The 25,844-nt window shown below is 40.1% G+C and overlaps 1 protein-coding gene across 1 annotated transcript; it reads right to left on the reverse strand.

The window, feature by feature from the left end:
* pip4k2aa (phosphatidylinositol-5-phosphate 4-kinase, type II, alpha a) lies at window positions 1–25,369 on the reverse strand. Its single transcript, XM_083936487.1, has 11 exons — window positions 25,113–25,369; window positions 24,456–24,596; window positions 12,166–12,263; window positions 11,956–12,052; window positions 10,240–10,392; window positions 9,487–9,633; window positions 8,894–8,932; window positions 1,412–1,525; window positions 976–1,216; window positions 650–753; window positions 1–517 (listed from the first exon to the last, which is right to left on the reverse strand). Exons 2-11 carry the CDS (start codon window positions 24,594–24,596, stop codon window positions 437–439), a joined length of 1,215 nt encoding a protein of 404 aa, XP_083792613.1. The 5' UTR covers window positions 25,113–25,369; the 3' UTR covers window positions 1–436.
* Between the last annotated feature and the right edge of the window lie 475 nt (window positions 25,370–25,844).

A 25,844-nucleotide genomic window follows, 5' to 3' on the forward strand; every position in this document is an offset into this window, starting at 1 on the left:
GACAAAAACAAACATCAAAATAACAAAATGCAGGGTGTTGTATTAGAGGCAATAAAAAAAGCCATATTCCCACATAAACAACCATACAGACAAAAACAAATTATATTAAAAAAAACCATAATGACTTGGACGCTCGCTGTCGACACCCTTAACATCCAAAGTAACACATGAACAAAAGTCAACAGAGGAGAGGTTAAATGTAAACGAATGATGTATTTTTTTTAGCTGCAGAGCGTGGCACGCCACTTAAAGAGAGAGAAGCAAAGAGGGAGGGATGAGGAGAATGCATGAGGGAGAGTGATACAAAGCCATCACAGCACCTTATTAATTCAGCCTCTCGATGGTTTTTTCTCTCCGTCACTTCTCTCCCCTGTCCTACTCCCCACTTGCCCTCCCTTTCCCATGTGCCTCTGTGCTCGCCTGTCGTCCCTGGAGGCTATGACAGGATAGTGGTGATGAAATCGTAAAACCTCTTGGAGTACTGCTCTGGGTTCACTGTGGAGATCTCCGCTCCGGCCTGTAGAGGGACACAGAGACAACTGTCATTCAGCACATGCAGTACACCTGTCTTGTAACTCGAGTCAGTGGTAAACTTCTCATTACTTCTTTGACAGAACCATTCAAATAGCTCTTGTATGCAGCTACATACCCCATGTTTGACAGTCTTGGCGGCGTGAGCAGCCTTCTTCTTGGCATCGTAATGCTGCAAGATGTCTATGACAGCCATAAAGTAAACCTCCTTCCTGGGAGCACCTGTAGTTTACAACGAAAGCACCCTTGGTGAGAACCTACTAAAACAAACTAAATCCCTCCAACAGCAGCGCATTTGATAACTAGAATGAGAACTACAATAGCCAGCAGGGGGAGCTCTCAGTACTGTAAATATTATTTAGCTGTTAAATCCAACCCTCACACTGCAAGGGTTGTATTTAACATTATATTAGAAGGCTGAAAAAACAACATCTGGCTACTCACCATCATTGCTTTTGATGGCGTAGACGTCAATGGTGGGATCAAACTCTCCAGGTGACAGAGGCTTGGTGCTGTCCAGGGTGTTGCTGGGACTGTCGGGAGGCGTTCCAATGCCCCCTCCGTCACTCTCGCCCTCATCCTCAGCCTCGTTGTCCTCGCTCTCCACCTCTTCCTGCTCGGCTCGCTCCACATCGTGGATCCCCACAAGCAGACTGTAGTCCATGAGCTTCAGCTGGGCCAAGAACTAAAGACGATGGAAGACGGAAGGACAGTAGGAGAAATAAAAGCATGTGAGGAGATGGGAGGAGTGTTTAAGGTGGAGGGAGAAAGCAAAGAATAGAAAGGAGGGGAACATTTAAAAGAGAACACTTAATACAGAGAAAAAGGGGTGACACTGAGGGAGGGGTGGACTTTTTCTGTAATTTTCGTGAACAAATACCTCAACATCTTTCCTCAGCTTCTCCAGGAACATTTTCTTGTTCTCCCCATCAATATGGATCTTCTGCCCATCATTGATGAAGTCATTGTCCTTGTAGGTGGGCAGCTCCTTCGCCTGGCCATTAGTATTTGAGATTAGCAGCCAAATAAACAACAGTGAAAACCACAACACTAGACGGTTCAAACCTGAGAGGTATGGTACTGCAGGCAGCAGACCTGGGCAAAACATTAGACAGAATTCTGGTGCTGAAATCAAGTGTTTATCCAATCACACATAGTCTGAATCCTTAGATATACCTGTATTGTTTGAGATATTTGACATAAATAGGTCAAAAATTGACTAGAAAGAAAAGATTGACTTATCAGCATCAGTGTTCTTCATATTTTTCCCCAGAATACTCCTGAATAATTACTATGAGTAGCATATAGCTGTGTTGTTCAACTACAAGAAATAAGGGGTATTTCAAAATGCCGGATTACAAGAATGAATTATAATCTTGGAAACTAGTCATGTCAACAGAGTATTTAACAGTATCTGCCTGACAAGAAAACCCTCCATGTTGAAATACCCGGTTGGCATAAATGAGACTTTGAGCCTGTGGTTTGTTAGATGAGCCTCTCTGATTCAGCCAAATAAAACACACATTACTGGTCAAATGCGTTGGCTGACAAAGTAAAGTCAGTCTGTTCAAACCAAGGCTGACCGTGTAAAACTGTACATATAGCATGCTCACAGCAGGGTACAGATCCATCTGATGCACCAATTTGCACATTTTCCATATTGTTTACATTTAAATGTCTTCACTTGTCAGTGCCAGGAAACCCAGGGCATTTGCGTGGCACACTGCACAGAAGTTTGGACAGCTTTTTACATGCATCTGGTAGGTCCATACACTTGTCATGAAAAAAAAAAAAAGAGGACGTCCAATTCAAAGCCATAAAATGTCCCTGGTGGCACTGGGCTGGTCTCCAAAAAACATCCTGTTCTTATCAGTTTGATAACAGAGTATTTCCCTCCCATAGAGAAATGATCATAGCATTGGTCATCTAAGATGCTTCTAGGAAACCAGACTGTGGTTTGCGTCAAATGAAACCACTTTTTATAGCTCTGTAAAGCCAGTGCACTATTTGTGATGGATTCCCACTATTCAGCCTACAAGCAGGACTAAGGAGCTTCCTATTTAAGTGTCTATATACTGGGATTAATTGACTTCTTAACAAGGCTGCTGCAGAGCTGCCAGCAGCCTGCAGGGGGAGGAGGTGTTATGTGAGAAGGGACAGAGGGCCTAGTTCTGAGTCACTGAGGGGAAAGAAGAGAGCAGGACATGAGGTAACAGGGCAGCAGCAGGAGTTTAGCTACTACAGTGTTTCTATGGCAGCAGCAGAAGAGCAGCAACACAACAGCACTCTGTAGCACTAGAATGAGTTTCGACAGCACACACTGACACGCGCACACACATACAGATTACACTTTTACACAGATGAAGACAAGAATACATCTCACAAAATAGGACATTTGAGCACATATATACTATACAGACATAGACCTTCAATTTGAAGAAATATGGGATGTACAACTTGGACTGAATACATATGTGACATAAAAAAGTAAATGAGGACACAACATAAGGTTGACTGCAAAGAGTGAACATAACCTGAAAGCATTTAGCAAGCCTGTCACCTGAACCGACGCCTCAACTCTTATATTCATCCATCTTTCTACACTTTCAATCGTTTGTTATTTCCATGCCGAATATAATCAGTCTTTCTAACCGGTTCATTAAGTCTTATGCTTTCTCCCAGTCATGCATAAGATTCCATCAGTGGACCTGTTACAGTCTCCATTACAAGGACTGAAATGTAATGTGTCTGACTTTTGAGTGCTGCACCAGTAAGTGAAAAACAGAAAGATATATTACAGGCGGGAAGAAAGGCTGGGTTGCTGATAAGGCTTATAAAGCTGTGTGATTAGTGAATTTCTCCCCCGACCTTTTTTTTTTTCAATGTTGATGTCTTGCTGTCTCAGAAAAACAAAGCTATGTCTTTCTGCAGGGTTTGTGGTATGCTAACACTGGGGCGTTCCTTGACCTTTGTATCCACTTATATGCCTACTGATGTTGTCAGGCGACATTCACCAGCAGGTGTCACATCAGAGATTTGCAGTTTCTCAGTTATGAGCTCTGACAATAACAGAAATTGTGTGAGCTGTATCACCGACCGTCACTGTCTGTTAAAACTCTATTTATGTGGAATAATCATTCATCATCAAGGCACAATCCACATGCAGGGAAACATGAATCAAGCACTTCATGTGTCTTTTTAGCATTGTTTTATGTGAACACACAGTATATATGCTGTGTGCATCATTTATGCAATTAACTGTTTAGGTGTGCATGAGAACGTGCTCTTGAAGCAAAACTGTTTTGGAGTATGAAAGCTGGGGATAAACAATATAAAATGTTCCCTCTAATGAACAAAGAAACAAACTATTTCTACCTTTATATTAAAAGCAACATATCTAAAACCATTATGGCTGTGATATGCTGGACTATCTTTTAAACAACAGACTATGTTCCCCCAACAACAGAAACTGGCCATTGCTATACTACTCAAGGATGCCAACAATACTGACTGGTAAAATGCTTATTATCTCACGGGGCTGTGGATATAAAAACAAAAATGACCTTGCACATTGCCTATGGTCCGATTACAATTGCAAACACTATATAGCCTTATAAAAATTAAACTAAAAACCAACACCTAACAAGTCTGACTCATCTAGCTATCAGCTAATGTCCCAAGGTACCAGTTTATCTACCTCTTAATACCTTTTATATAATGAAACAGTGTGTTTTAGCTGCAGTGGGGTGAAAGACGTAGATGCAGGACACCTTATCTGCTGCACTCTATTGTCTTGAGACGGGTTCTCTCCATCACAGGGTACATTGCAGCCAGCTTTTTACTCTTCAGACACTATTCTTAACTGATTAGTTATACACTGGTGTGGTTAGTGTACACGTTTAATGTGGTCTGCTTATCAATGTGTACTACAGAAATTAATGTAGTAGAATTATTGTAACTCAATTAGTTTCCATTTTAAACTTGGATCAAAAATATCAGTAAAGCATGGAAGGTCTCCCTCTGAAATAAATCAACTCTCCAGGAATATAACAAATATGTATGTATATGTTTCTCTTTTCTTCTCTGGTGAATTTTTTTTTTTTTTTGACCAAGAAGTGTGTAGTTCTCTTTCATGCCGCCATCTTACTCCTCCACTTCTTGCTGTCCAACATTTCATATTCATGTTGGTGCCGTTGCGTGAATGGTGGGAACAAAAAACAAACTGTCTGGCAAACTAAAACTGAACTCGCTGACAAGTTGAGCAAAAGGTGACTGTAAAAGGATGAAAAGTGTGCAAAATACGGCCTTTAAATAACAGTATTTCAGCTTGGAAAAGACGAGGAAACGAAAATGCTCGGCCGTACAAATAATAATAATAAAAAAAAGATTGGTTTAATAGATCATGCCTGGTATATGAGCCCTGGTTCTCTTACATCTCTTACGTGTTTCATGGCGCAGTAAAAGCGCGTGGCAATCCGCAGTGTTTGCAGCCTTTGCTGAACGTTACCAGATTTGGGCCGCGGGGGCACATCCTCTGGTTGGGGCGGCTGCTAGAAAAGGGGGAGCGAGGGAAGGACGGTAGGGGTGGAGGAGAGGAGAGAAGAAAGGAGAGAGGAAGGAAGTTGGAAGTAAAGGCAAAGTGTTTAAAATGTAAAATAACACAATTGTTTTTTCAAATTGGTAGAGGGTTGAAAAGGGCATAAACGCGAAAGATCTGTATGAAATGAATTATAGTTCTTAGGTGATCTTAGATCTTTACAATGGCTAGGTTAAGTAAGTTTATATCAGCTGTGTCCTCTGTAAATAAGTATATTGTTTTTTGCAGTTATATTATTTCCATGCTCTTAAGTTTCATTAATCAATATAATTTTATTTATATTCAATGTATACATAACTCTGGTCTGCCTACACTGGAACTATGACCATTTCCTGATATAAACGCCTGGTAGAGAAAGGAAGCAGCCTGTAGCGCTACTCTGAAGAGTCTAGGAGCTGGAATTACGAAGAGCAAGGAAACAACCGCAAACTCATTTACATTCTATAAACCGGTGTTCTGTCAAACAAACATCTATTCAGGAGTGGTAATATTAATACTAATAAAATATCAAGGGAGTTCACACTCAGTCATACAGACACATTAAAGCCATGTGCCCCCACAGGAGATACCAACCGGTGCTGGAGTGAGGACAGAGAGTAAACAAAAACAGCAAACAACCGTAGCAGATAGCTACTGAGCAGAGACCGAGTGGAGACGGGTGGTATTCCACAAACCAAGGACCAGTAGCTGTCTAATAACATACAAACAAAACTGCTCTATATTCCAGGTCACATAACAAATAATGTGATCGCACGATTGACCCACACCAGTGTTTGCTGAATTGTGGGTCAGGGTCCTAAATGGGTCATGTACAGGTTTTTTTGTGGTTAACCACAAATAAAGTAAAGTAAGATAAAGTAACTAGAATGCTTTAATGAGTCGAAGTGAGACCAAATTTACCTATAGTAGTTTGGGCTATTATTAAGATATTAAGAAAAAATAAATACCGCGTAAACCCATCTGCTTGGCAAAATGTTGTACATAAAATGTGTCAGAAAGCCAATTGCTGTTGTTTGATAGCCAAAACCTGGAGACAACAGCTACTAAGAACCGCAAAATGTGTTTTATGAAAAGAAAAATACATGTCATATGTGAATAGAACAGAACATGTCCACAATATGCAACAGAATGAAGCTGGTGTTCATACACATGTATTAGAAATAATGTAACTTCAAAAAAGATGCAGAAAAACATTATATACCATGCAGACACATGCATGAAAGGGAGACGGCCATGCAGTCAGGAGAGAACCCTGCCGTGCTTGTTGTTTGTGTGTCTGAAGCAATTTTTTACATACACACACACGCATACTGTACCTTCTGAACAAAACTCATGATTTTCATTTTACTGGCCAACTGCAGTGCATCCCCACTAGTGTGTACCAGTGTCAGTGTAGTGTTCACATACTGGACTTTAACTAAGGGTGTGTATGTCTATAAGTGTGTGTATGTATAGAGGTTTCTCCAATTTGTCTTTGATGTCTGAGCCTTAGTTGTATCTCTGACACCCTGATATAAGTTGGGTGTGAATGTGTGCGCATTTTCAAAAGTATGTGTGTGATCATGTACTGTATTTTGCATTCTGCATGTGAGTAAAAACAGTGAAAGGCTTCACTTATGGTGGTAATCATTGTACAATGCTTACTGTATTAGCTGCATTTCACTGAAAGGTAAAACAACCACAGAATCCCCCACAGACTCACAGCAACAACTTGTAATAATTTGTGGGTAAAGAGTTAGTTGTAGTCAGTGCTGGAAAATAACACCTTCATTCATCTTAACTTGGCAAACATTTATCCTGTTGCTTCACTATTGCTAGACTGTAAATGGTGTTTCTCACACAGCTGAGCCGCAGATAAAAAGAGGTCACACAGGAGCCTCGTGTGTATTTAAATCCTCAGCTGCTTTGTTTTTCCATTCATCTGTTTTAACCCCAATAATGTTTTGTTTCTTCTTCCATTTACAGTAGGCTATATTTAGTTCGGGGATTCCCTGAAGTCTTCCATGCCTCACTGCATGGTGCCCCACCATTAAGCCCCTGTAAAACCTGGCGGAAAGTTCAAACCCCTCTAGGTCAGAACTGTAACGCTTTTGTATAAAAAAAAACTTTTACATGGTCAGGCAAATCTTTGCAGAGCAACGTGTGGAGACATGCAATGAAAAACAAAACACTTTGGACAACCATCTCAATACTGTTGAGCTGACAGGTCAAACGTAGGGTGGTCCAAAGTCATAGTGTTCAAGGACGCTGTCAGCCACCTCCTTCACTCAAAAGGCCAAAGACTTTATCTATTAAACATATATTGTTTATATCTGCTAAACTATGCAATCTGATTGTAAGCTAATGCAATTTTAATGGGAAGCATATAGTGAACTATCAGGTCCAATTTCAGTGACACATTTAATTTTTGACAGCTGACTGTCCAAGCAGCCATGAGCAAAAAACTCAAAATAGCCATTCTCACACAAACAGAAACATTTCCATCACTATCAGTCACACAAAAGTTCAGATATACTGCTCACACACACACACACACACACACACACACACCTGCAAACCCCAGTCAGATACACAGGTACACAGAGAACACATCACACACAGGACTACTTAAAATCAAGAGACATCTGATTGAACAAAATTCTAAATCCAACACATACACAGACACACACACACACACAACCCTCAGTCTTACACACACAGACAGCAGGCAGGTGAACTGATGGAACAGCAGAAGCGGGGTTAGAGGGGATGAAGCAAATTAAAGAGACACAAATAGCGTGCAGGGGCTAGGAAGGGAATGGGGTGATGAAGTAGGTGCTAACTGAAGGAGATGGACATTTGCTACTGTCATCCCCACCCAAAGGCAAACAACAACAAACACTAAAGTTGTGTTAGTTGGGCCACTCGGGTAATGACAGTAAGCCTGGAAGTGTTTGAAGCTGTGTCGGTTATTCAAACCACTGGAAACACAGTTTGTTCTCTCTCTTGTTCTCTAATTGTCCACATGGCTTTTAATGGACATGGAGTTCAATCAGAATAACTGACTCATTTTCAGTACATCGGACATCAGTGTTTAAATTACTTGAAAGATAGGCAATTTATTTTAAGTATGTATTTGTAAAAGAAAGTTCCGGAGTTTCTAAAAACTTTTAACTGCCCTTCTTCCTTGCATGAAATTTATCCCAGAATTGAGCGACGTAAGAAGTGTCCTTCTGTTCAATCCACACTGACTGCAGCCACCACCGTCATCAGAACCAGCTGTTATTTCAGCAATGTACCTCCTGATATGCTGAAGGGACAGAGGTCTGTTCAATGGTTAAAACTGTTTTTGAATTAGCTATGTGGAAACATATACAAGAAAATGGAAATTGCTCAATGTAAAATGATTCAATTATTTTATTTCCTCCACAAAATATAGAAATTAGGAGATTGGTTTGCAAATTGACATGGAAGTGTCAGTGTGGATATACTAGCGCGTCAGTTCTGAGACAGACGAGGGACGAATATGCTACAGATGCTTTAAAAACACACTGGCAGTGGAGATTGTCTTGTTTCTTTTGATGTTTTTTGACATAATTCTAACTGTTACGGTGGTAGTTTAATGTATTTGTTTAATTTGCTTTTACATTGTAGCACTTTGAGTTTATATTATTACTATTGTATCTTTAAAGCATACAGTAAAGGTTAAGAGGTCATGCCTCTCTTGCAGTTTAAAGGTGCGTGGGTATGTAACAGTGGAACCCAGCTCATGACAGGTGACTGTACCTTCTCCTTGTCGCTGGCCTCTCTTGCCACAGTGGAACCCTAGAAACCAAAGAAAGGAAATGACTCTCCATAACTCAGTTGTTAGAAGCACAGGACAGCGTTGCTATAGTCTCTCCCTCACCACCCTACTCATTCTTGCAGATACCCTTGTGCATGTCTGAACACAGAAGCTCACCCTATTAGGCGTTCAGGGTGCAATGGCTTAAAATGGATTAAAATGGCTTCACTCTGTTCTGAGACGGGTTACTGATGCTCTCAGCTCTGTTTTTAGAACACTTATTACCCAATGGATGATGCCTGTTGTATCAAACATTCAACCAAACCTTGTTTGACCAACTTTGGCTATATTAACAAATGATTGTTTAGAGGTTTGATTTGTACATTGGCTTTTACAAAATATTTGAACTTCAAAGAGGTCTGTGTTGGGGGAAAAACACAAATAAACATTCTTTCTATTTCTGCACCAAAAGTTGAGATTATCAGTAAAAACAGGATGAAAATGAGTGACAACAGGGGATTGGCTTAGTAATGTTCATGCCCCAACTGATCACCTCATTTTCTTCCTTTTTTCTTCATACATTTTGCCCTCCTACCTTGAGATCATATTTTTTGAAGACGGAAAGGCGGTGAGAGAAGACATTGCGTGTAACAATCATGTAGGTCTCATCTCCATCCACTGTGAGCCGGTAAATCCCCAGAAACTGAGGCAGCAGCGTGTTGCCATGGCACTCCACGATAAACTACCAAAAAGAGAGCGAGGTTTATGAATTTATGGCCCTTTTTTTAAAGTCATAATGTATGCGTACTGCCTGTATTTGAGGAGAGAGACTAAGAAATTGAGAAAGAAAGGTTTTCAAAGCACAGCGTCATCCCTTTATTACTTAGTGTCATACTACAATCAACTGTAGGGTGAGAAATAGACAAGCGGGCTCTTAACACACTAAAACAGCTGTCCTGGAAAATCATATGAATCTATAAACCCTGAAAGGACAAATCCAGAATAAATAGGTAGAGCAAACACTGTAAAATTGCATCATTGATGTTGATGCTCCAGGTAAAATGCCCTTAACCTGTGTGTAATGTAGGCCTGTGTGTCAGTTTGTAATACGGTTAGACGAAAAGGGTACAAATGATTATGATTATTATAATTCTGAATGAATGTTTAAGACTGTAGTGCCATTTTGCACAAGCTCCTTCCCAGAATGAGAGAAGAATAAAGTGTCTCTGGAGTCCTGTGGTCTCCATTAGAGATGAGTGTTTGAATCAGAAGAGGGTTTTAGTATACTCAAATTCAATTTTGAGTCAAGGCTTGCATTTATATACATTATAAGACAAGTCGTTATTACCTGATGATATTTCTTTAGAATGTTATGCATCTCTGCCACATCCTCGCTGCTGATGGTCTTGATGACGTAGCGTTTATCATAAGAGGTGTGGAAGCGGGCCCCGCTCCGTCCCTGGGCCTCGCTGTTCAAGGGAGCACTGCGCGTCAGAGAGTTCTGATAAAACACAAAGCAAAGACTGAAAGTAATGAATAATGTTTAGCAGGACGTACGCACTGAGATATGATCGGCTGTCACCTCTTCCCAACCTGTGTACGTGCAAAATGTGCACTGCCTTCAGAGAGCCAAAGACAATGTTATTACTTATGATTTACTTTTTTTGATTGGTCTGTCTCAATAACTACAGAAAACATTTGAATACAATGTTTATTTAACGATGAGTAGAATCCATACTGACATCTTATGTTTAAAAAGCTGCTGGTGAAACAAAATGCTTTCAGTTGGTTGAATGGTTGAAAAAAGTCCCGCCTCTGCCCTCTTGTTGTCCGCCTCCCACTCTCCAGTCTAAACATTTGGGGTTCTGACCCCTACGCCTGCTCCCTGTCCAAACCCACACAAACAGCTGCTGCCCAGACTTTGGAGCTCAAAAGTAACATGATCCAACACCCCTGGCTCAATGCCTCATTCTCAAAGAATTCCTCATGTCCTCTGCCCTCACTTCACTCTCAACTCTTCGAGTCATAATATTATACAAAGTGAGGACTAACCTTTAAAGTACAACCTAAAATAACAGTTAAGCAGCATTTCTTTCTTGTGTATAGACCTAAAAATGGGTTGCAGTCATGTTTCTGGATGTTCTTAAAAACAATGGACAATTAGAGCCCTTCTTGTAGTCCAGGTCCTGGTGTAACACTGAAGTGGTTGGGGTCACAGAATGAACAAGTTTAAGAGGCCCTTCGCCTGAGGCTGGCATACATGAAAAAGCTTTCAAAGTAATATCCTAATGTTTTTGTTTCAGTTTGACAATTTCTCCACCAGGTATTAATCATAATGTGGGGGAAAAAAGGTTAATTTGTCCGACTTCAGTCACCCTCCCAAAATTTAATTTTATACTGCTAGCATTGCTCATTAAAACTAATGGTTACTGTGCATATCATCAAAAGAGCCTGCAGCTGGATACCCATTGGCTGTAATGACGAATATTACCAATGCAATTAGAAATGATACCAACAGGCTTTCCAGAACAAGGGGAAAAAGAAAAAAAACTTACAAAGCAATAAACATTTTTGACCACAATGCCCCGTGTAGGAAAGCAGTTTAATGTTGAAAATGTCACGACATTCCTTTGCAGTGGCCAGTGTCTTAACACCCCCAACTGCCCACTCACTGCAGCCAGCCGAGCCCTAATGTAAACATGTGAGAAGGACAGCTGCACTGAGCTAGGACACAACGACCTCCAAATACTGCCAACTCATTGCCTGCACTGGGAATGGGGATTTACTAGGGAAGGGTGGAAAATAAAGGAAGTCAAGGCTGTAACAAAAGAGGGAAAGGAAAAAGTGCACCACTTGCTAGTTAAGACTGTAATCAAATTCATTTTTAAACGGTGTTTCAGTGAGCTTGTAGCACCTGAGGGCTACATTTCTTGGCTACACAAGGTTCAGATACATTCATGGATAAAATCATCAACATGTCTATAGAAGCTGCACTACAGAGATAAAACAAAAGAAACTACACATTTGACCCAGCAGTGGTAGTAACTTTTCTAAGCTTTCATACCAAGAAGTCCTGATCATCGATGCCAAACCTCTCTCTGAGGTTTCGAAACACCAGGGGGCAGTACTCCTTAAACTTGAAATGGCTAGGCATGTTCTCCCTGTGTGTATAACAAAAAATAAAATCAGAAAAAACAAGTGACAGAACAGAATTATGAAAATAAACTAGATTCATTTTTGGTGAAAAACAATATTTACTTAAGAAATAACTTACTTGTTGAAGAGGTGGTTGTCCACTTTGATCTTAGAATAGGCCTTGAAGTCGTCTGGCATGAGCATGATGGGAATCTGAACATGGCTTAGCTCATTTATCTGGGCAGACAAAAAACATGGGGAAGAAGGTGAGGTCAGTGATGTATCTAGCAACACAAAGCAGTGTAAATATGTCAGTCAATTCACATCTCATTAGAAAGCATAGAAGTTAGGAATTTAAGCTGGATACTAAGGGGAAAAAATGAGTGTCTTGCTAAGTGAAAACAGGCAAAACCTAGACAAAGATTTGAAAGTTGAAAAAACAGAACATTTGCTTGATTTGGACACAACATCAGATGCTAGCCTAGTAACAAAGCTTTGTAACTATTTCTTCTTTCTTTATATATCTTACAAAAATGTCAAAACAGGAATTATGCAGATATTCAACTCAAATCATGTAACTTTTCCATGATGCTATATTATCCAAAACAATCTTGTTATTATGTTTAATTATGTTTCTCTTTAAGTGCATTTCTCTCATTATGTGCCTGTTGAAATGCATTTAGTGACATCAGTTAGTCTGAGTCTGGTATTATCTAAAATTAAATTTTTCATGCTCATATCTCATGTCACAAACAAATCAGGACAATTAAGGCAGTGTTAGATCCACTGAAATTTACTTTGAGTTTCCACAGTATTTAAAACCAAAATTTTTAAAAGTCTTGCAGAAACGAGATGTTGAAACTGGACTGTAAGGTGAGTTAAAATGTTAACACCTGATACCTTACATAATTATAACTGATTGCACATTTATGGTCACGATGGACATCCAACTAAACTCAAAATTACAGACTACAGACAGACAGAGACTGGATGCATCAGAGCCAAAGAAGCACATTTTAAATTAATTTATTTGAATGGTAATCGGATTTCCATTTACCGAAACACTTCAATAAACCTTGCACATTGAATAAACAGTAAGGCTTCTAACACATACGGCACATTGCAGGGGTTTCCATTTGGAGCAGGTCATGCATCACATTGCTGTAATACATAGACCTGACATTTGTTATGACTCAGCCACAGCTTGATACAAATATGATGTGCTTGTGTGTGCTTGTGTGTGTGTGTGTGTGTGTGTGTGTGTGTGTACATTTGTTGTTGGCTGCAGGCAGGAGTGCTGGCAGGTTGCTTGAATCTATTAATAACTTGTCATTCCAATAAGCACACTTGTAATGTAGGTGCACTGAATAAATTCAAACACTCAAACATCGATTGACTATAACATTAACCACAAAACATGTGCGCCTGTGTGTGTGCATGTTTCTCTACAGTACAATTCCAAATGTTCTTTAAGTTTTATACATTGCTCTAAGCTAGGAAGACAAGAGGTGGTGTCATATCACAATTGCAGCAGCTGCATGTGAGGAGGTAGCCAATATTTTTTTGTAATGCTCCATGAGTATTACAGCAGATGTTGCAGAGAATAGCCCCTGCATGACTGACTGATCCAAGAAAGCATTTGAATATGTAACATAAAAATGTGTAATATTAATGTTCATTATTTTGTTTCTGATATCAATACACATGATTTAGGACTGCCAAATAGTATGTAAAACAATGACTTATGAGTTATCTGCCCAGTCAGAGATCTGGGGCTAGTTCCCCAAACAGCTTCTGGTCTAAACTCACTCCCAATGGTCAAGTGTGTAATCTATGCCTTCCTGCTTTACCACTAGCTCACTCTTATGATTGATGTAATTTCTGCGACAAGGTAGATGAGCTGGATATTGATGGTAGTGTAGATGGCAGCACAAATATGGCAGAATTGATATACTTAAGAAGTAACTTTGAAATTAGAAACATGAAAAGTCTGTTTAAAAGAACAACTGTTCATCGGCCTCGCTAATTATCAGCTGCAGTATGAATCATTGTTTTTTAAAATCCGATTAGCAATAAAATGAATTAAAAAAATGGGCCTCTGTCTGTAGTCACCACTCTACACACTACTCTCACTCAATGCCCCGCCCACAGCGGACTGATTGGTTACTTGTCACAAGTATAAGCAACTACACCGCTGAAGACAACTGTGCCACAGACTGTCAAATCTGTGAGCAGAGCTGCATTGTACCTAAGGCAGCAGATTTTTGCTGAAGTTGGAATGAATCACAATCCTCTAGACTGTTGCAAAACAACTAGTGTTGCCATTGGTAACATTTTGCTGTCAAGGAAACCACACGATAATGACAAAAAGGAAAAGAGTAGCTACTGGATGTTCAATTCTACAAGTAGGAGTCATATGATCCATGACCGGATTATCATAGTTAAGCCTATAAAAATGCGACATTTCATACAACAGATACGTATAACGCTAACATACTTTCATGCATGAGAATAAGAATTAGTGTGCATCATGCACATGAAACATGTGCATGAAACATAAATTACAAGCAGGACAGAATTTTTAGGGAAGAAAACCTATAAGCTAAAGACTGAAAAAAACAAGAAGGAAGTCTCTCTGAAAAAGAGAGGGAAGCAGCATAACTGAGAAGAAAGAAAAAGCATGAAAAAAAGATGTAAGAAAGATGTAAGAAAGGCTTTCGAGAGACAGAGCAAGCAGAGGAACAAGTCCACAGATGCCATATCCGAGAATGCTTGAGTGTCCTGGTGTGACAGGCACAAACGTCACAGTGATGCTTTAGCACATTCAGTGGGGAGATGTCGCCTAATCAACAAAGCTGTGTTTCACACAAGGGCAGAGACAATGCCTGATCCTAACAAGCACTCATGCACGTATGCCAAGACACTAGTGTGTACATGCATGCACACATAAAAATGTTTTGAAAATAAAGGTTAGATAAAAAGAGGTATAAATGGTTCCCTCAAGTCGGCTCAGAAAATAACATGTTTCAACAGTTTGAAATTTGTAATATTACTGATTTAGTGGCAAATGTTCCACTTGTTGAAGTTAAATTCCTGCTACGCTAAAAGACTGTGAAAAGAGCACGAGTGAGAGTAGAACTCAAAATGACTAAAGTGAGCTATTTTCACAAATCATGCTTTTGACAGTGGCTATTATGTAGGCTACGATATTTTGTTTTGGGCAGTAGGTGCAGCAATGATTTTTAACACAGTGGCATTACCCTGCTGATCCTACATGGAGGTATAACTAATCCAGTACATAGACCTGACCGTCCCTTTGAGTACCTAATCCACATTAAGTAGCACGTAGTACTCCCATTTCATTTGCTAGCCACTTGTCATCATTTCTATCTTGAGCAAAGTGTAGCTCTTATGTTTTGTTTAATCAGATCTTCCTGCAGCTATCAAACTTGCAGACAAATTTCACACCACCGCTTCCTGTTTGTCTCCATGGTGATGAAGACTGGTTTTCCGGCCCAGAGTGAAGCAAGTGTGTGCTGTTGCTCCATTGGACAGGAAGTTGGTGAAGAGCGTGCTCTGTCAGCAGCACGACAAAGCCTTATCTCAATGACAGATTGATGACTCGCTCTTAGCGGATGACAGCCCAATGAAAGTGTTGACAGCGGTGAGATTGTAACACCTTTTACTTGGTTAAAAAAACAAAAAACTATTATCTAATAATATAAAGAACTGGGTCATTTCTTAGGTGCAAGCTATAGGCTAGAAGGGTAATGGGAATATGGAGCAAACCTCTCCCAAAGGAAAGAAGCAAGACTAATCAGGCATTTTGACAGTGAACAGGAAAGATATGACTGTCATCTTTTTCATCTCTTCTAATTACTGATAATTCAGTTACTGACTTGCAAGCTACAGCTAGAATGTGTCAGCAGTGTAAAAAGTAATTTTAGTGATGTGGCAAATCTGTCAAGTTCCTCTTTCGTCAGTAAAGCTGTTAACTTTGTTAGTCACAGATTACGGACCTATAATATACAGCTAAAGGTTGCCTTCTGCTCTTGCAAGTTTTGAGGTAGCAGCAAGGGAGTTAACAAACCTGGACAAATGGCAGTTTTTAAAAATAACATCAAGACACACAACAGCTAATGTGGTAGATTTAGCAAGAGAAGTCAAACATGCCTTCGCAGGCAAATCGTAACTGTGAAGATAAATAAGAGAGTTGGGAACAACTTCAAACAGGTGAGAGTCAGAGAGGGTGGGGAGAGAAAGAGAACAGCATTATTATATGATATATTTTTCATTGAAGTAATCTACAGCATGCCTGATGTTTTAGTGTCAAGCTGTCAGTTATGCGGGGGAAATGAGACATGCCCAAAAGAAAGAGAGAAAGAGTGTTAGCGTGCACTTCCTCTATGCCAATTACAATACATTACAGTCTAAGTGGCTCTAAGTAAAGTGCAATCAAGATTATGCAATTAACCAATATGTAGAGGTGTAAATATACAAGGACGGAAAGTGGTTTTGCGATTTGATGAAAGCTGTGCTCCTGAAGTATTCAAAATGTTTTCTCAAGTAAAACACACACGCACATGCACACACATGCTTGACATCATTGGTCCCTTCATTGGTCCCTTTTAAGAAATGGCTCAAACACACCACTCGGCCTCAATAAACTAATGTATTGCTTTACTTGCTGACCACTACATGAAGTGGTGATAATATTCAGAAACCACAAAGATAGCCATAAGCTGCATGAACACACACAGCTAAATGGAGATTTGCCCTTTAACAGTCAGATGGTGAGCATTAAAGGTCACATATAACTCTGGTAGGTTGTATTCAGTGTGGATTTGACCTTTCACTGACCACTTAACAAGGCTATTACATCACCACCTGACCTGTTAAGAATCCCAGAACCTTTCATACTGTGTAGCAAGTTTAACAATATCCACAAAAAGAAGAAAACATCTTTTGGCTGACCTCTCTATGCTGTGGTGGTGAGATGTCAAAGCTGCTCCACAAATTCAGGTCTTATATGGCTGTCATGGTCACATTTTTACTTTTTAGGGTAACAGCCCTAAACAACAACAATGGTATCTGGGTGTGTGCATCACATATTCATTGGCTTGCCCATAGAAAGTAATTATAACACAATGGGGTGGGGAAAAAACTAAGTAGAGAATGAGACATGCACAATCAATAGTTTTTTAATTATTAATAAATATAAAGTCACTGTACAGTTAATTGTATAACTGGTGCAGCACTACGTTAATGCCTTTAGAAAATGTTGTTCATTAAATACTAAAAAGTCCCTCACAATTCTAACTAAAAATGTGACCATTACAGCATGTATGTGATTTCATAGAGCATCTTTGACAACTTCAGTAAGTGGTAGCCCTTAACTCCCGTTCCCCCCGTGCTCAAAACCACAGCATAGTGAGGTCAGCCATAATGAGGACATGCTGATGATAAAAGTGGAGCAGTGGTAAGGTAAAAGGGCTGCATCTGTGTGTGTCTGCCAGTGAGAGAGGGTTACTAGACCATCAGACAGAAACATGGCCTTAGACAAATGCAAGCACCTACCTGAGTAAGATCATCTGCAGTGTAATTAAAAGCTTATAGGAGTCATCCCTTGAATTGTGAGACATCTGCACTTACAAACACTAACAGCTCATTCAAGTCTATTTTACTTTGCGTCAGTTAGGGCTGACAAAATCTTCTATCCCAATAAAGGTTGATTCCAGGGATGGGCACGAGTAGTTAATTCCAAGATCGAGGGATCGCATCAATTCCTCGAGAGCCAATCGAGTACTCGTTTTTCAAAATCTATTTTTAGAACCCAACTCATCTTCCTGTAGGAATAATGATGCACAGCAATACGGCCTACCCAACACCTAATGCTTAATTTCAATCAAAACAGTAACCCTTTAAGGTTTTATTTTTTCACAACCACAACTTCAAACACTGTTTCCTTGGAAAAACACAATTCAATATGTTCGCATTCGGTTTATGATCAATCCCGCTGTGGAGAACAGGCGCCTCGCTGGCACAGAGGTGGCAGGTATCAGCAGGTGCACTCCAGTGGGTTTCCCCCTCCATGTCGCCTGGGGCTTGCACAGTAACCCCGTCATGGAGGTGTACTGAACTTCTCTTGGATGGTGAGTGGAAGTGCACAAGCCCATCCCTCGTTGATTCATATCTCGATTAACTAACTATGTATATATATGTATATATATATATATATATATATATCACAATAAAGCATTTTTACTGGTTATTCAATAAATAGGTTATATGAAATAACCACACGGGAAATGCTATTTTTGTGTACTGCCGTGTTAAAATTAAACAATTGACAAAACTATAGATCATTTTCTCATTTTATCATTCTCAACTTTACTGCAAAACAGGTTAACACTGACTATGTTTACATGCATGCCCAGTCTGATGAAAAAACAAACTGCAATCTTTAAATGACACCCCCTTTCGTATGTGCTTAGTTATTATCAATTTACATTATAATAAGATATACAGTACCAGTCAAAAGTTTGGCATTCAAGTGAATAAGAAAGAATGTCCAAACTTTTGACTGGTACTGCATATGTTTTCATCAAGATACGATTCCATTAAAAGACGATAAATTATCATTTTATGGCCCAGCCCTAGTTACTCAGTCACACAAACTTGAGTTCAGAAGAACGAAAATGTGCGTTTGGAAATTGGTAATTGGCAAATTATAGTTATCTTCAAGGTACACACACAGGCAGTTCAGCAAGTCTGTCATGCGGGCAGTGCTATGAAAGACCAGTTATTAAAGGATACAGCGGTTTAGACTGACCGAGCAAAAAACAGGCTTATGATATATGGCCTCTCCTATTGAGTGAATCAAGCTGCTCAGCAAAACGTATCACATTTGGTCAAGGAGTGTGACTCTGTGGCAAAGGACACGCAAAGACGCAAGTACTGTAGTCACGTGTACATCTTTGCATGTATGCAAGAGGGGAGAAAAAGTATTTATTTTTGTTTAAAAAGGTTTTTGGAGAGAAACTGGAACAAAATCACAAGACGCTTCCATGAGTTCCAATATCTGTCATTGCCTCAGGGTGACAGGATGTGAGGCTGCAGCTTTTCTGTTTTCCTCACCCATAATCATCACACATATTAACTGAAGGTAACTCCTGCATATATTTATAGAATCCCCTTCTTATACAATCCACAGAACTAGACTCAGCTGCTCTGAGTCAGACAGAGAGGCAGAACACAGCAAAGTAAGGGGAGAGAGAGGGGGGAGCAGGGAACGACACAAAAAGGGGCTATGACAAAAATAGTGAATGAACCTGCAGAGTGGGGATAGTTTAATGGAGGTCCTTACCTGCCTTAAACGGCAACAATGCAATTTTACAGCCAGTGACAAATGTAGTAAAAATCAACAAAGGAAAACATTCTGATGTGCACTAGGACAAACCAAGGACTTACAAAAATAACTATAAGGCAATTAGGATGTCACACTGAAAACCATTATTTTCTACACTGTTTGTGCAAATAAATCCTGCAATAGTCTGTGTTGTCAAGACTGCTAGTTAACAAATTAACACCACTAACAATAAGACTTAGTATTACATTCACCCACTGCAGATGTTTTACCAATTTCTCTTTTTTAAGAACCAAAATAGGACACTCAATCAGGATGTTATTTTTGTTATTTAACTTTAGTCTCAGGTCCAAACATGTCAAGAGTGTTGATGTATTATGGCGCCAAGATTTACAGCTTTTTTTTTGTTTTGACTTGTATGTGAGAGCCACTACCTTCATGAAGAATATACAAAATATTGCAGCTACATCCATAATAGAATTAGTCAACTTGTTGGCATATCCTGTGGGCTATATTTATTCTTAATGGTGTCTATTCTGATCATGTCAGCACATATTCAGCTGAAGTGTTAAAGAATGGTTATTGCTCTGAGACAGAAGGCTTATGGAGTTCATAATCTGTGAACTCAGTGCTGCAAAAAAATAGATCATGGAAAGATAAGAACTAGTCTTTATTTTTTGTAATGTCATGTAGATTTTAAACCTGGAGATGCTTTTGTAATGATGTGTCCGAGACTTATTTATAGACTTTTGTTTGTTTGAGCTGTTGCACAGACAAGCTTCAGTTATTACGACTGAGATTTTTACGGGAAAAAAAATAACTATTTAGCTTTGGCCTCAATCCATTTCTGTACAATCATGGGCTGTGTAACCTATTTAGGCTCTGAGGGATGCAAGTACAATTTCAAAGTATTAGGATTAAAGTCAAAATTGGCTAGCAGGTTCAGTTGTTTGTGTGGGGGTGGGGGTGTGGGGGGGGGTACATGATGAGGTTACAGCATGCAACGGAGTCACAAACTTCTGATGATTTCAGCATGTACAGGTTCGTTTTGCTCTGCTGTTGGCCAACGCATGATATAAACGTCATCAAGCGCTGTATTCACACATTACCTGGTCTTCGTACTAGGGAGCTGGCAGGGTAAACTCTTTTTGATGCCCGGTCTGACTGAATTGGATATTTGTGTTCACACATACAGCCCTACCGCTTAATGTCTAGATTTCAGGTTTGCAAAGTAGATACTTCTGACTGACAGGTCACACTGGATATTGAGGGGTGGGGGTTACATTTAGCAGAACATACACGTATGTTACCTCTGCAAACTGGTTGCATTCTCTGCCTCGCCTTTTATTCATTAGTTTGCAGTGTCCTGCTATTTTACAGGTTTAGTTTACTTTTGCAAACTCCATGCTGCAAAGTAGCTAACTTTATATTAACACTTCCAAACTGAAATTTTTATACACTCTGGCAACAAATCACTGGCTAAACCTGTTGACCTGGCATGGAATGTAATTTTTATGTTGCCAATGGTTTAAGAAAATGCCTTATCAAGTGGTGCGAAAAACAGCAGGGGAGGTAGCCTAAGGCATAAGAAGGAAATGTCCTGGCGGCAGTCCTGCTCTATGTTATGCAATCCAAAGGAACAGTTTGAACTTGCAGAGTCTCCAAACCTGGTGAAGGTTTATATGGTTTGGAGTCAGTAGCCCATCTGAATCTGAACATAGGAGGACTAAGACATGATCCTGGATTACTCACTCTATTGGATAAGCATGGATAAATAGGCAAATTAAGATTTTATTGATTTACTAAAATATTATCAAAGACAGACAATGCAGTATATCACCTACCGTTGAAGGGAAGAATTTTGTGTATTTCCTGGATGATATAGCTGATTGTATATCTGACAATGTGCTGTTGTTTTAACCCTATATGCTGGATAAAGTGTATTGGCCACTACAGGGCTCCTGTCAGAGAGCAGGAGGCCCCAGGTGGTATTTAGATTCTGTACTGGGTTGTGAGGGTACATTATAGGACGCTGCACATATTGATAGAAGTTTCTGAAATAAACCTAAAGAAAAGGTAAATTAACAACACAGCTCTTAAATCTACTAGGTATGTCCGGCATAGCAACTCCTGCTTCTGCGCTTGACCAGAAAAACAAACACCTTTGATTTTTGGAACAAGCTCTTCGCCTCACCATCTGAGAGAAGTTGTGTGAGCTACATGACGGGGTTACTGTGCAAGGCCCAGACGAACAACAGGTACCGGCACAAAAAACTTAGCGATCTGGCAAAGCAAAAACCTGCTGATACCTGCCACCTCTGTGCCAGCGAAGCGCCTGTTCTCCACAACAGGACTGATCATAAAACAGAATGCGAACACTAATTTAATTATGTTTTTGTAAGGAAATAATGTTTTGAAGTTGTGGTTGTGAAAAACATAAATTCTTAAGGGTAACTGTGAATGTTTTGATTGAGAATAGGCATTAGGTGTTGGGTAGACCGTATTGCTGTGCATCATTATTCCTGCAGGAAGATGAGTTGGGTTCTAAAAATAGATTTCGAAAAACAAGTACTCGATTGGCTCTCGAGGAATTGATGCGATCCCTTGATCTTGGAATTAACTACTTGTGCCCATCCCTAAAATATACTATTATCTCTTATTAAGTTACTACTACAATACTGAAATAAAAAAGGTACAATTCTCATAGTAATGCAAATGAAAATAAACTTCCTCTCTAGTATGCCTGTGAATGTTCTTATTTGTCCAGGTCATCGTTATCCTCCAAGCAATTTCAGTCAAAAGCAACTGGACATGGTTATTTGTCTAGGAAGACGTTTCACCTCTCATCCAAGAGGCTTCATCAGTTCATGTACGCATCTGACCAGGCTGGGACTGGTCCAACTAGCTGGTGTGGAGATCCAGGTATTTAACCTCTTACAAGGCCGATGATGTCACTGAAACCCTTTGTGCTCCAAGTGCCAATGGCCGTTGCCTGGTCAGATGCGTACATGAACTGATGAAGCCTCTTGGATGAGAGGTGAAACGTCTTCCTAGATATAACTAGCTGACCAAATACAGATAATAACAACACAATGCATCAAAGTTCATCTTTCTCAGCCAATTCAAGTTACATTCAAAAAGTGAATCAGTGCTACATAGCAGCATGGAGGTCAACCTCTTGGTTACCTTATTTCGCACCCTCAGGCTTAACACCACAGCCAGGTGACTAATCTATCTACAGACTACAGCTTAGATACAAAATAACAGCTTTGGATTTTTAGCTGTCTTGGCCTCACATACATCAGGCTATCTAGAGGCTGCGTAATCCCCACTGAAGTGCCACCTTTAACACTGGGCCAAAAATGAAATGGTTCTATCTAAACTGACAAAGCTTACATGCTTAGTATTGACCCCATCATCAATGTGCCCTCAGTACTGTGCATCTGTCACACTGATGCCCATCCCAACGACTCAGGATTCCTCAACCCAATACAGAGACATTGAGTAAGACAAGTAGACTAACAGTCTCTAGCATGTCCAACAAAGAGAAACAGTGGTCACAAATTGCACATATAGTAGCACAGTATATAGTATATGCAGTATAGAAAGTTGAAATTGCACAAATTGGCATGCAACTTTGACTTAACCTACTTGTGTAGTGATGTTTACAGTGGCCATTAGTTACAAAGTTTCACAAAGCATTTACGCAATGTCAACCCCCTGTATTTAGCCTATCCACAGTACAATCAGGCTCTTACAGATGTCCAAATAGTATCCATCTGACCCATTAACTTAACACAAAATCAATATTAATATGCAACTGACATCTGGTATGGAACTAGTCAAAATAGTTTATATTCCTACTGAGATGAGGATCTCTGAATTACTTTGCTACAGCAGCCAAGCTGCTGGCTCTACTCTTTTTTTTTTTTAACCGTCTGTTAACTGCGGCCCAACGCAGCAGAACCAAGCAGCATGCAAACCACAGGCAGATCCGAATAAACAGCAAGAAATCAGAGCAGCACTCTGCATCAAGGGGCCAAAAATGTTTATATTTTATATACATTTTATACGTTATTGTCATCTTTTGCACCATTAGCTACCCCATTTCTTACTTTACTTTTTTATACTGAATGAATAAATGAGAGATGCTGATCACTTACTGCTCCACTCTTTTGTTTACATTTTGGAAAGCATTCCTCCTCAATCAAAGACACCAGATAAAACATTTGATAAACAGGCTGGCTTTACTGTAATAACTATGTTGTGATTATGAGGGGAAAAAGCTGAAGAAAGAATGAAGGAGAGGTTATACATCAATAATAAGATTGCAAGAGCAAAGGACCTGAAGAACCACAGATTATATGGCACAGTCCGTTGATTGAGAACCATCTACTTGTGTGTTATAATAATGTGTGTAAAAACATTGGTCAAAGGTTTAATGTTTGGGATTAGGAGACAGAAATATTTGTATGTCCTCTGCTTGCCACAATTTGCTCTTTCCCCGCCATATGATTATTGGCCCAGTGCAGATATTCAGCAAAGGAAGAGAAAGAGAGTAGAGAGCAAAGATAAGCTGTCTTGCATGGGAAGATTTGCTCTCTCATGACACAGACCCCTAGAAGCTTATTCTACATGTGCACAACAGGAAGCCAAAGAAGAGTTCACTGTTCAGACGGACAGGCATACACACACACACACACACACACACACATATATATATACATATGTACAAACCTTAAAACAAACATTGCTAAATATATAGATATATATATATTGGGCGATTACATCAAAGCCATGCAGTACTAATATCCGAAGTTTTCACTGTACAAACCTTAATAAAACAAACATTGCTAAATATTTTGCTGTAGCGGTCTAGCACACTTGAAGCCTGTCACAAATGTACATTGACAGCACGATCCAACCGCTGGACAGCTATCATCTCATTTATGTCAGTCAATACGACAAAGGCTCATAGTTAACAGTAAGTAAGGTTTATAATGTGGCACATCAAAGGTCAAGAGAGACATAACTGTGGATTAACATTAAGTGGTCTGACTCACCGAATGGTTGACTCCCCACATCAGCACACTGAGCAGAGGGTCGCTGGCACGGAAGAGCTTCACTTTTTGAGCAACGAAGTGTTTTTTCTTGGTCTTCGTTTTGCTCGCAATAGCTGCGGCAATGCTGCTCGCCGAAGCCATCTTTAAAGCAAAACTGACTGGGTTATTGCAGTCTGTGCGATAATCTTGACAGTTATCTTCCCCTTGAAGCTGGCACAGTGGCCACTAGCTCACGACTCAGTCACACCAATACTATTCATTTAGCCAGCTCGCAAATCAAAGTGCCCCGATTCTTTTCTTCATCCAAGGACGCTGACGCTATATGGCCCTACCTCACCGAGGATTAATATGAGGAAAATACAATGTGTTTCAAGCTAATACTGCTGCTCTCCTTCGCCCAACAGTCCGCCGCTGCCCTCGGCCCACATCATAAGTCACCTCTTCTTCCTTCCTTAACTATAGCCTCAAGCTCTCCGCACCCGTTGCGATGATGTGAGCTCTCGCTAGCATATAGCCGAGTAGCTTGCTAGCTAGCAAACACCGAAAAATTCAGTAAATGTATACATACAAAATAAAACGATAAAACACAAAATGTGCCGCAGCCTTAAAACATGTGAATAAAATGAATCATTAATGATGCCGAAGGACTAAACCGACCTTTGCTCGCGAGCCAGCAATGTGACGTTAGCCGGCTGATGTCACAGAGCAGAAACTCCGTTAGCTACCATTAGCCTGCGAGCTAACTATTAACATCAGATAGCTCACAGATCTAGCGAGCGGCTCAGCCTTCCTCCTCCTACGCTCTTGTGGACAGCCCGTAGAGGTTATGACGGGTGTATCCTGTCATGTTCTTGCCCCCGCTTGAATTAAAACGCAGAGGAACGGTTATTTTAGACGTAAAAATCAACGGGTGGCCAACTCCTCTTCTGCAGCACTAAGCTTCATGTGTGCTGCTGTCAACTGACAGCTCGACGGAGGGGAGGTGATCATCTCGAGGTTTGCAGTGTCTGCTGCGCTGATTCGCTGCAACCCCCTCCCCTGCACCGGGCCACTGCTATTTCTCTGTGTTTTTTTTTTAATAATAGCACACGGCAGTCTTTTTTAGCACCAGTCTAACTGTTTATCTATGTTTCACGTTGACAGTTGAAACGTCGCAAGCTAATCAAAATTCCAGTTGCGTGTGAAAACATGGCATTCACTGCATTCCCATTTTCAGGTGCATGTGAGCGTAGTGTATACGTGCGTGGGCGCGCGTGTGTGCAGCTGGTGTAATAATAATGTATAAGCAGAGAAAAACCCTGTACATCATCCCCAACCATCCCCCATTCTTTGCTTGCTTTCGTTTAGATTATTCTGATCATTTCAGGCAGAAGAGCGATAATGTCCCAC

Source organism: Echiichthys vipera, assembly GCF_963691815.1.
Source record: "Echiichthys vipera genome assembly, chromosome: 21".
Classification (NCBI taxonomy): Eukaryota; Metazoa; Chordata; class Actinopteri; order Perciformes; family Trachinidae; genus Echiichthys; species Echiichthys vipera.

Coding starts and splice junctions, on each gene's coding strand:
- pip4k2aa (XM_083936487.1), bottom strand. CDS start 24,596: ATGGCTTCGGCGAGCAGCATTGCCGCAGCTATTGCGAGCAAAACGAAG. Junction 10,393..11,955: donor TCGATGATCAGGACTTCTTG/GTATGAAAGCTT, acceptor GTGTTTTATCAG/AACTCTCTGACGCGCAGTGC. Junction 518..649: donor CCAAGACTGTCAAACATGGG/GTATGTAGCTGC, acceptor GTCCCTCTACAG/GCCGGAGCGGAGATCTCCAC.